The following is an 11518-nucleotide window of genomic DNA, read 5'->3' on the forward strand; positions in this document are numbered from 1 at the left end:
CTTGCCTCCCTCAAGCCCTGTCACCACACTCCAGGCGTAATGATCTTTGCAAAATACAATTAGATACGCACACCTGTGTTACCTAGATCTCTCAGCCAAGAAGGAGCAGCAACACCCAGTAGCAGAGGCACCCACATTTTGGTTTCTAATACCATTAAAAAACAAACAAACAAACAAAAAACCCAGGGCCTTCTGGAGAAATGTCTGATTCTAGGATGGGAGCAGGAAATCTACAAAATGAGCCTGGAGTATCTTGTACGCTCAGCAAGTAAAGGGATGTTTTTCTGTTTTTGTTTTTAAATGATGAAAATATGTCAAAACAAATAAATGTTTAAATAAATAAATAGATAAATCTCTCATACAGAAAAATTCCAAGTAGTGTCTATAGATACATCCTCCTCCCTGGGTGAGGGCTGCGCACGGGGACTGCTGTGATCTGAACACTGGGATCTGCCTCCAAATGCATATGCTGAAGTCCTAACCCTCAGTCTGACAGTATTAGGGAGTGGGGCCTCTGGGAGGTGATGAGGGTGGTATTCTCCTGAAGGGGATTAGCATCCTGATACTTGCTTGCCCCTCCCACCATCTGAGGCCACAACGAGAAGTCCACAAGCTGGAAGACAGCCCATTCCATTGAAGAAAGATGTCCCCTCTGTTGGGCCCTAAGCCCCTGAGTGGCTCAGCGGAGTGGCCCAGCCCTGAGCACACACTGCGCCCCTTCCTGCTTCCACTCTGCTCCCTCCTGTCCAGTGCTGGGACAGGCCTGGGACTTGGACCGGTTCCTGTGAACAGCGACTCTGAGAAACCTGAGGAGTCTCCCCCTTGGGAGTAAAGCAGTGAACCCGAGAGCAGGGACCGCCAAGAAAGCCGTGACGAAGCCAGGGGTAAGCACCGCTCGTCTTCTGTGGCTTTTCCGGAGCTGGAATTTCCTTACCCCTGGTTCGTTTTGAACCCTCGGCTGGTTATGAGGATGCCCCAAACTTCCCATCTAGCAAAGCAGATGGCCTCTCCTGCACATTCACCTGTACCCCCAGGAATAAAACGAGCACACAGAGGGGGCCTTCACCCAGGCAGCATTTTATTCCCATGAAGCTTGGAGGTGACGCTCCAGGTGCTGAGGGCCACTCCCTCTGCAGGGGCAGGGAGGGAGGAGGTGCCCTCTGGAGGCAGAGGGGTTGGGCCTCAGAGTTTACCGAGCAAGGGGGAGGGGAGGGACCAGTGGGTGCTGATCCAGCTCCAACGGACACCTGTTTCTGCGTCAGCCTCTGGTCTGACAGTTGAGCCTGTCCCTGGGAAGAAGGGTTCAGACCACAGAGGATGTGGATGAGGAGGAGGATGGGGCAGGCACAGGATCACCAAGAGCAGGGTTCTTCCCAGAGAACACAGCCGTCTCAGCAGGCAGCTGGGAATCTGGGGGGTCAACTGGAAAAGCGCTGGGTAACAGTATCAGGGGAACTGCTTGGGTGTCTGAGGCAAGTTTCAGGTGATAAAACGAAGGTTTTTCGGAAGCCCTCAGCCTTCCAGCGGCTCTGCCGCCTCTGGCCTTACCTCCCTCGAGCCCTGTCACCTCACTGCAGGCATGATGTTCTTTTCACAGACATTTAGGTCTGCACATATTCGTTATCCCACTCAGCCAAGAAGCCAAGTGACACCCCAATAGCAGCAGCACCTCGATCTTGGCAAAACCCCCAGGGTGTTGACCCAAATTATGGGTCCTGATGTACCTAACGAGGCCGTTTGAATGTCTAATTCCCCTCCACCACCCCCTCCTATTTAACCCAAGAGCTTTCTTTCCATTCCAGCTCCCTCTATGGGGTCGCAGAACTTCCAGCCGAGGCAGATGGACCCCAGATGCCCTGGGACCATTTTGAAGCAAGGAAAATTAAGGTGCAAAGTCACCCTGAGCGAAGAGGACGAAGCGGCCCTTCCTGCAGTTGGACCGGCACTGGCGCTCGAAGTGCCTGCTTGGGGGCCGGTCCTGTCAAGGTTCTGACGGAATGTAGGGACGTTTACAGATGAAAAGGAAGGTGTTGTCACAGGAGGCATCATTCCATGACTGAAGCGAGGACGCCTTTATATTGACACAGTGTTCATTGTTCCTAGCATTGTTGGGCTCACCTGGAATCCAGAACCTACCAAAGGGAAAAAACAAATAAAACATATTTCCAGTGGTGAAATGAATACCTTCAATCTCAGCTTTAGTCCCAGGTGATAACGTCACAAGCGTTTGCACCCTAGCCTGAGAGAGAGAATCAGTGAGCTGTCAGCCTCTAAGCCTGCAGTCACCCCCAAATTAGGACCAAACCCACCCGCCTCCCTGAAGGCTCCACACAAACTCGCAGTACGACCCCCAGAGGAAGAGCAAACGGCAGCCAGAGCTGGCCGGACGGCCACGCTGCCAAACCCCAGGAGGTACAGAGGCCATGGATTCGTCCCCGATCCCACAGCCAGTTTGTGGACACGGAAGAATCGCCAACCTGTAGTCAGGAGGAGATATCACCCCTGACCCAAAAAGTCAGGCTGGGAAGGAGGGCTCTGGGGGCCTTACCTCATACTCTGGACCTTGTCGAATGGAGTGTCGTCCACCCAGTACCAGTGGCCCTCACTCCCTGCTTTGGTCAGGCCGATCCAGTGGGTAAGTCCACCTGCCATCCTGTACAGAAACTCCTGTAGGGAAGACAGAATGAGCGGAGACGCTGCCGTCACTCAGAGTTAGCATCTGTCGCTCTGGGTGTTCTTCACCTGTCCCTGGTGACAGCCTCTGAACCCACAGACACTCCATGCACACGAATCTTTCTCAAGCCCCTTCCTGTCGCTGCTCAGAGCCCAGAGTCCATCTTCCAAATTCCGATTTGCAACTAACAGACTCGGGACTCAGGCTTTTCTGCCCCCTTGAGAAGCAGGTGCTGGAGCACAAAATAGAACCAGCTGAACCCCAGAGCAGGGACCCCAGGAGAATGTCCCAAATAATAATATCTAAATTTAGCGAGCATTTAATACATACAAGGCACTATACATTTATATGCACTTAATTGTTTTTTGTGTTGTTTTGTTTCTGAGGCAAGTACTATCATTACTTGTGTTTCATCTGGGACTAGTTAGAGGCAGGGCTGGGACTCTAGACGCTGACCCTAGAGCCCACACTCTTACTTGCACTACTACCTCCCCGATGGACGGGCTTGTTCAATGTTCTGCCTCATCAGGCAGGAGACTTCTTGGGTTCTGTAGTGTCGTTAATGCTATTTACAAGTAATTCTGTTTTCTGGGCACCCAGAAAGATGGTACCACCCCGCCCTGTTTGAATCTAGGAGTATTACATCATACACTTTGCAAAAAAAATAGAAGTAGAGATGTCTGTTCATTCCAGCCAAAACCAACACTATATGTCATGTTCCCTTTTCCTGAAGTCTTCTTTGGCCTGGATCCTTGAGTAATTACAATGAGCAAAACCCCTTGTCAGCACTTGTTGGACACATAGTATAGGTGAGAAGTAATCCTTCAAGGTCACTGCTACTTGGGGATTTTTATCACTGCAGCATAATCTCGCCCATCCTGCCTAATACAGCTACTAATACACCTCCTTCCCAGAACAACACTCACCTGTTCACTCACTGAGGTCACCGAGGTCAGGTGCGAATTCCTGGACCTGCAGAACTGCTGAGCACTGTACCAGGTCTTTGGCACACGAGAAAAGTAATAGAAGTTCCCGCTGAAGTACTTCCAGCCTTGAGAAACTGTCTGCAGAATGTCATCTGGTGAAGAAGGGTGGAAGGTGAACACTGGTGTTCCTGCTTCCTCTGGTGCTGACCAGGTGCGGGCACTTGAGTGGGAGCCCAGAGATAGCAGTGAACGGGCTGGGCTCTGGGGTCCTTGGGTGTTTGTGTAGGAGTTTGGGGACACTCAGATCCTGAAAGTCTGACTGAGATTAGTAGAGTCCCTGGGCTCAGAGAGGGGAAAGTGAACGAGGACAGATCAAGAATATGGTCATGAGAGAGAAGCAGTTTTCCACTGGCCATCACAAGTGGCTGGGACCCTGGGCTCTAGGTAAGAAAGGTAATGGGAAATGGTAGGTTTGGGCCAGGACAGAGGCTTCCTAATGCTGTCATATTCTGTGCCTTTGTGTGGGAGCCCAAGCTGGTTCCTGGTCCTTTTTTTTTTAGAAAAACCCCTAGGTCTTCCCACCCCCAATGCCAAGCCCCTCTGAGCTTCCCAGCCGTGCCTGCCCCTCTCCTCTCCCACTTCCCTCCACACACACCACCCAACGGCCTCAGGCCTGGGACCAGCAAGGTCTCACCGGCCACTGACCAGCTTGCAGTATTCTTTTCTGAGTCACTTACTTTGCTTTTTGAGCGCCTTGCCGATACTCTCCAAATTGCTCTGGAGTCCCTGGATCTTTGCATTTAAAGCACTGGCTTTGTCCAAATCTCTTTTTAACTCTGGGATGTGGGCATTTAAATTATCTACTTCCTCCCAACTTCTTGTTAATGTCTGGATCTGCGCATCAGCTTGCTTCACACCAAATTCCAGCCTCCGCATCTGAGAACGCACACGATTCAGGCTGGTGTTCAACGCTTGGACCTGGATGCCAGCTGCCTCCACACCACCTCTGTTCCTCTTAATTTCAGAGCTCAGGGTGCTGATGTTGTCCACACGACCTTTCAGCATCTGGGCATTGGTCTTTACATCAGATAGTGTGCCCATAAACCAGGGATCTGGATTTGAGAAAGTCAAGAGGTCAGTCAAGGGGATCCCTCAGGATGGGAGTGGCGGTGGTATCAGAGTGATAAAAAGGAGGGAAGGGGAGGAAAGGAACAGACACAAGTTTCCCAAGGACCCGACCCAAGGAGCTGTTGCCTATCCTATGTTCATAATCTATTTCCTCAACAAACAAGTGATGGCAACTAGCATGTGCCAGGAACTCTGGTAGATGCAGTAACGCAAAGATTGATAAACAGGTTCTCTGTTAGAAGACCTCACAGGCAAACAGAAACAGGGATTAGAACCCAGTCCTAAATTTTTTTTGAGTGGTCAGGGCACATTTGGTAAAGAAATGCCCTTGACTGCCCCTTTGGCACACTCCTCACATCCCTCTGGGCCCTATCACTTGGTTCCCAGCCCCCTCTTTTCAGAGATTCCTGCAGTGGCCATCCGCAAGGGCAGGGCCAGCTGTCCCACATCTGTCCACGGGCCCTTCGTGACCACGGGAAGAGCTGGCCTTGCAGACTTCTAATCTGGAAGTGACTTCTCCAAAGAACATGAAAGGGAGAATTGAGCAACCATTTCTCCCCTTCCCTTATCCCTCCCACTATCACACTCTGATCGGGCCACAGGTTTGGTGCCAGAGAGACCAAATTAAACCCAGAGGGCTCCAAGCACAGGAGACCCTGACCAGAGGTTGCAAGTCTGAGATCAAATACGTCCCGAGGCCATGAAGGGAGAAGCGCTCCCTCTCCCTGCTTTCTGTGGAGCTGGTGGACGGAGGAGGCTCCGCCAGCAGCAGGGGCCCTGGGCCACAGCAATGCTGGGAGCAGAAGAAAGGTAAGTCGCACATCCAGTGAAGAGGTAGGAAGGCTCCCTGGACATGATCTTCGTGGGAACAAAAAAATGATGAGAACACCAAGGAGTCCTGGGGAGGGGAGGAACCCTGGAGACGTGTTGGCTTGTTGACCAGGTTCTCCAGCGAGCCAGCTGAAGCCGAAGCTACAGTTGTTCCTTGTACGTCAGAAACACCTCTCTCACGGTTGGGGGCTTCCCACAGGCTCTGGATCGAAGGGACACAGAGTTCAGGGAGGGAGGAGAAAAATGACATGGGATAAAGAAATAGGGGAACATTTCCTGGGAACAAAAGTGTGTATCTTGAGCACAAACATGCAAGTGCTGATCCCTTTCGGAAAAATCACCCCGGAATTGGGAAGGAACGAGCGGCAGCTGGTTTTCCTGGAGACAGGTCCCTGTGACTGCACATGGAAAGAGGCAAATGAAATGAGGCGAGTGGAGAAGCCACAGGCAGGAGAGGCCACTGGAGAGCAGGAAAGAGAGGGCTGGGTGCTGCGGAGGTGACTGGCCCTGGAGAAGGAGCAGGCCCATGTGATTAAGCCAGAGGACTCACAGAGAATGGCCTGCAGCAGGACAGAGGCCAGCAGGACCAGCGTCAGGATGACGACTGCAGCCTGGACCACGCGAGGCTTCCTCAGAATGAGAGGTGATCCCATCGTGGGAGGAGGTTCTGTTGGAAGAAGAAGAAGAGAACATTTGTTGAAGGACCAGAAAACACGGGTTTGGGCACAGAGCATTGAGCAGGCTCCGAGCAGGGACCGGCGCTTGCCTCGGGGCCAGAGGGAGATGTTCTGTTTATCCACAGTGAAGTGAGCATCGGGGACCTCGCTCTCTGCAGTCTTCATCCTGCACGCTCACCGCTGCAGCCCAGGTGCTTGGCTGGCGGTCTTCCCCAGGAACTTTATCTAGAGGAAAGGGGAAGTGAGTCCCACAAAGGTTCATGTAACCCCAAAGTTCCCTATTCCTAGCTCAGATACCTTGCCTGGCCTATGTCACGGCTCTGGGCTTTCCTCCAAGGTCTGGGCTTCCAGAAAGAGGCCATTTTTCTCTTCCGTTGGGAGATCTGTTGCATGGACACTTTAACCACCTTGTCCCAAGGCTATCCTACTTCCTCAATCCCTTCATCCATCATCCATCCACCCGTCCATTCATCCCACAGATACATACTGACTGCCTTCTAAGTACCAGGCACAACATACTGGGCCACAAAGGTGAATCACTCCAAGTCTTTACATTCAAGCACCTCACAGTCTGGAAGGAAAGACAGATCTGAGCAAATAAATTACAATACAAGGTGATGATTATAACAATAGAAGAATATGCATAATTAAAAGGAACTACAGAGAATGGAGTAATGGTAAAAAATTTCAGGTAGAGGGATTGCCATATTTATTGTTGTTATTATTATTATTATTATTATTATTATTATTATTATTTTAATCCTCACCCAAGGATATTTTTTCCCATTTATTATCAGATAGAGTGGGAGGGGGGGAGAGAGAGAGAGAAAGAGAAACTTCGATGTGAGAGACACACATCGACTGGTTGCCTCCCACATGACCCCAACAAGGACCAGGGACTGAACCTCAACCAAGGTACATGCCCTTGACTGGAATGAACCCACGACTCTTTGGTCCATGGGAAAACACTCAAACCGCTGAGCCAAACAGGCCAGGGCGGGATTGGCATATTTAAAAGTATAGGGGCATAAGACAGCATGGAGTGCCTGGCAAACTGTACGTGGTTTGATGGTGTCGGGGTGTGAAGCATATGACAGAGCGGGGAGGGCAAGAGGCTAAAGAGGCACCTCAGCTCAGATCACACAGGTCCTTCTGGATTGTGTTAAGAGGCTTGAACTCTGGCTTATGGGTGATATGGAGCCAAAGAAGGACTTCAGGTAGGAGAGAGACAAGGATGGGGGTGTTGTAAAAAGATCACTCTGGTCATGGTGAGAAGCAGCCTGGAAACAGGGACACCAGTAAAGAAACCCCTGCAATTAAATATTCTAGTTTCTGTTATTAAGACATCTTAGGTGATACCGTATTCCTTCATAAAATGGGGCTTGGAGATGCAAAATGTAAATGTAAGACTCGAGTTCTCCTCCCTACTTCCTACACTTGTGGGTTTCTCAGCCTGGGGAGGCTCCGCGACATCAGACCAGGAACTGTTCTGTCATAGGTAGTAGTTCCTCAGCACAGAGAGAAACTGATCTGGGGCTCAGTGAGGGACTAAGATTTCTTCTGGGCAGCTTCTCATGTTTCAGAGAACTCTGCCAAATCTAAGAAACCTCATACATAGCAGGTTCTAAATAAATATTTATTGGAAGATAGGAAAGAGATGAGGGAAGAGGGAAAGGAACAGAGGGTAGGAAAAAGAAAAGAAAGTCAGTCCAGATAATTGGATGGATGGATGGATGGATGGATGGATGGATGGATGGATGGAAGGAAGTAAGGAAGACTAATAAATGGATAGATGATGGATGGATGATCAATGGGTGGGTGGATAAATGGATGGGTGGATAAATTGGTGGATGGATGATGTACCCATCCATTGGGTATGCACCTAGCAACGGATAGGTACATAAAAAATAATAAATGAGTGACCGAAAAATGGCGGCGGAGTGAACGGAGCTACACAGACCGTCTCCCAGAACCAAACTGAAATTACAACTATAACACAGACAAATCAACGGGAAAAACCAACAGAAAAGCACCTTGGAGGACCATACAACGAGGGACACTGACTCCATCCCGGTAGGCTTGCGAAGGCGCAGACGGGGGCTGGGAGCCCACGGTCGGCAGCTCGGCAGCGGCCTTAGCTGGGAGCAGCGCCCTCGGGTCACACTCCCAGGCGGCTCCACAGCGCAGCCGGGACAGAGGCTGAAACAGCCACAGCCACTCACCTTGGGCTCCGGCAGAGGGAGGGCGGACTGGACTGGAACTGCGTCGGGACACTCGGGGTTTGGAGGGCGCTCAGAGCTTTGGCTGAGTTGCTGCCACCCAGGACGGTGGCCACATTGCTCCTTCCCAGGGTTCTGGGGAGACGCAGTGGCCCCTCCCTCAGAGATCCAACCCCACCCTGTGGGCCACTGAAGTGCTAATTGAGGCTCACTAACAACCAGCATCTGCCCCACCCTCATGAAAGCCCCTTGGCTAAGCACCAGAGGGAGTTTTTCAATCAACTGACAACCCAAAACTCATCAAGTAACCTGGACTGCTAGCCTCCAGGCAAAAAGCTAGAGGAAAACAGTACCTTTCCTGGGCTGGCAACTTTAACCAGGAAAGTAAGACTTGACAGTGGTGTTCAACGTGGGTCCTCCCTCCCTCATCTAAACACAGGAGAGGGAGCGACAAACAGCAGAGCACCAACACCCACAGGGAGAACTTGACAGGCTCCAAAGCCCACAGTGATAGCCAAAATGGTGAAACACAGAAACAGAAGCCAAATGAAAGAGCAAGAGACCTCCACCGAAGATGAGATCAATGTGGAGCAATTAGGCATGTTAACAGAGCTAGAATTCAGAGCCATGATCTTGAGGAAGCTGAACAGCATGAGTAAGGACATAGAGACACTGAAAATAAGCCAATTGGAAATTAAAAACCAACAAGAAGAGATAAAAAATGACATATCAGCCCTGGCCGGTTTGGCTCAGCGGTTAGAGCGTCCGCCTGCGGTCCGGAGAGACCCGGGTTCGGTTCCCGCTCAGGGCACGTACTTCGGTTGCAGTTTGTCCCCGGCCCTGGTTGGTCGTGCGGATGGCAGCCACTCGATGTGTCCCTTCACGTCGATGTTTCTCTCACTCTCTCTCTCTTCCTCTCTCTCCCTCCCACTCTATCTGTACAAAAAATGGAAAAATATCCTCGGGTGAGGATTAAAAAAAAAAAATGACATATCAGAAATGAAAAACACATTGGAAGGTTTAAAAAGCAGAGTAGAGGAAGCTGAGGACCGGATCAGTGAATTAGAAGACAGGGTAGAAAAAATCAACCAATCAGAAAAACAAAAGGAAAAAACTATTAAAAAAACAGGAAGACAGCTTAAGAGAACTATGGGACAACTGGAAACGTAATAATATTCGCATCATAGGAGTCCCCGAAGAAGAAGAAAATGAGCAAGGGATAGAGAATATATTCAAAAAAATAGTGAGAGAAAACTTCCCTAATTTGGTGAAGGAAGAAGGCATTCAAGTTCAAGAAGCACAGAGAGTCCCAAGTAAGAAGAACCCAAACAGGCCCACACCAAGACACATAGTAATTAAAATGCCACAAATTAAAGACAAAGAGAGAATCCTAAAAGCAGCAAGAGATAAGCAACAGGTTACCTACAAAGGGAACCCCATAAGGCTCTCAACTGACTTCTCACAAGAAACACTACAGGCCAGAGAGAATGGCATGAAGTAATCAAAGTCATGAAAAACAAGAATCTGAATCCAAGACTACTCTACGCAAGGCTATCATTCAAAATAGAAGATCAAATAAAGAGCTTCCCAGACAAAAAAAAGGCTAAGGGAATACATTAGCACCAAACCAGCACTGCAAGAAATGTTAAAAGGACTGCTGTAATTAGCAGTAGAAATGGGAAGAAAAATAGAACCACACTAAACAAAAATGGCAATAAATAAGTACATATCAATAATCACCTTAAACATAAATGGATTGAATGCTCCCATAAAAAGACACAGAGTAGCTGATTGGATAAGAAAGCATGACTCATCTATATGTTGTTTACAAGAGACCCACCTCTCAACAAAAGACTCACATAGGTTGAAAGTGAAGGGATGGAAAAAAATTTTTCAAGCAAATGGAAAGCAAAAAAAAGCTGGGGTAGCAATTCTCATATCTGATAAAATAGATTTCAAAATGAAGACCATAACTAGAGACAAAGAAGGCCACTATATAATATTGAAAGGATCTATCCAACAGGAAGATATAACCTTGATAAACATATATGCACCCAATATAGGAGCACCAAAATATATTAAAATCTTCTGGAGGACTTCCAAGGAGAAATCGACAACAATACAATCATAGCAGGGAACTTCAACACCCCATTGACAGCACTGGATAGATCCTCTAGGAAAAAAATTAGCAGGGAAACAGAGACTCTAAATGAAGCACTAGACCAAATGGATTTAATAGATATCTACAGAGAATTACACCCCAAAACTACAGAATACACATTCTTCTCAAGTGCACATGGGACATTCTCAAAGATAGACCACATGATAGGACACAAACTAAATCTCTACAAGTTCAAGAAGATTGAAATCATATCAAGCATCTTCTCAGATCACAATGGCATGAAACTAGAAATCAATTGCAACAAGAACATGCAAAGACATTTCAACACATGGAGGCTAAATAGCATGTTATTAAACAATGAATGGGTCACCAAGGAGATCAAGGAAGAAATTAAAAACTTCCTGGAAACCAATGAAAATGAACACACAACACAAAATCTATGGGATGCAACGAAAGCAGTTCTGAGAGGGAAGTTCATAGCACTACAGGCCTACCTCAAAAAACAAGAAAAATTTCTAATTGTCTGTCTAACCTCACAACTTAAAGAATTAGAAAGCAAACAAAAAGAAAACCCCAGAGCAAGTAGAAGGAAGGAAATAGTAAAGATCAGAGCAGAAATAAATGACATAGAGACCAAAAAAACAATTCAAAGGATCAATGAAACAAAGAGCTGGTTTTTCGAAAAGATAAACAAGATTGATGGACCCTTAGCTAGACTCACCAAGAAACAAAGAGAGAGAACCCAAATACACAAAATCAGAAATGAAAGAGGAGAAGTAACAACCAACACCACGGAAATACAAAAGATCGTTAACAACTACTACGAACAACTATATGGCAACAAATTCGACAATCTGAGCGAAATGGACAAATTTCTCGAAACACACAGTCTCCCAAAACTATCCCCGGAAGAGATAGAAAACTTGAACAGACCAATAACA

General features: G+C 48.3%; 1 protein-coding gene across 1 annotated transcript; it reads right to left on the minus strand.

The window, feature by feature from the left end:
- Window positions 1-1981: 1981 nt before the first annotated feature.
- Window positions 1982-6401, minus strand: CD207 (CD207 molecule). The gene is made up of 6 exons (XM_036263576.1): window positions 6326-6401; window positions 6110-6226; window positions 4338-4712; window positions 3601-3752; window positions 2549-2667; window positions 1982-2132 (listed from the first exon to the last, which is right to left on the minus strand). The coding sequence occupies exons 1-6, from the start codon at window positions 6399-6401 to the stop codon at window positions 1982-1984; spliced, it is 990 nt and encodes a 329-aa protein (XP_036119469.1).
- Window positions 6402-11518: the final 5117 nt, after the last annotated feature.

This window comes from Molossus molossus, unplaced genomic scaffold (genome assembly GCF_014108415.1).
Source record: "Molossus molossus isolate mMolMol1 unplaced genomic scaffold, mMolMol1.p scaffold_m16_p_15, whole genome shotgun sequence".
NCBI lineage: Eukaryota > Metazoa > Chordata > Mammalia > Chiroptera > Molossidae > Molossus > Molossus molossus.

Coding starts and splice junctions, on each gene's coding strand:
- CD207 (XM_036263576.1), bottom strand. CDS start 6,401: ATGAAGACTGCAGAGAGCGAGGTCCCCGATGCTCACTTCACTGTGGAT. Junction 6,227..6,325: donor CATCTCCCTCTGGCCCCGAG/GCAAGCGCCGGT, acceptor TTCTTCCAACAG/AACCTCCTCCCACGATGGGA. Junction 3,753..4,337: donor CAAGGCGCTCAAAAAGCAAA/GTAAGTGACTCA, acceptor CTTCTTCACCAG/ATGACATTCTGCAGACAGTT.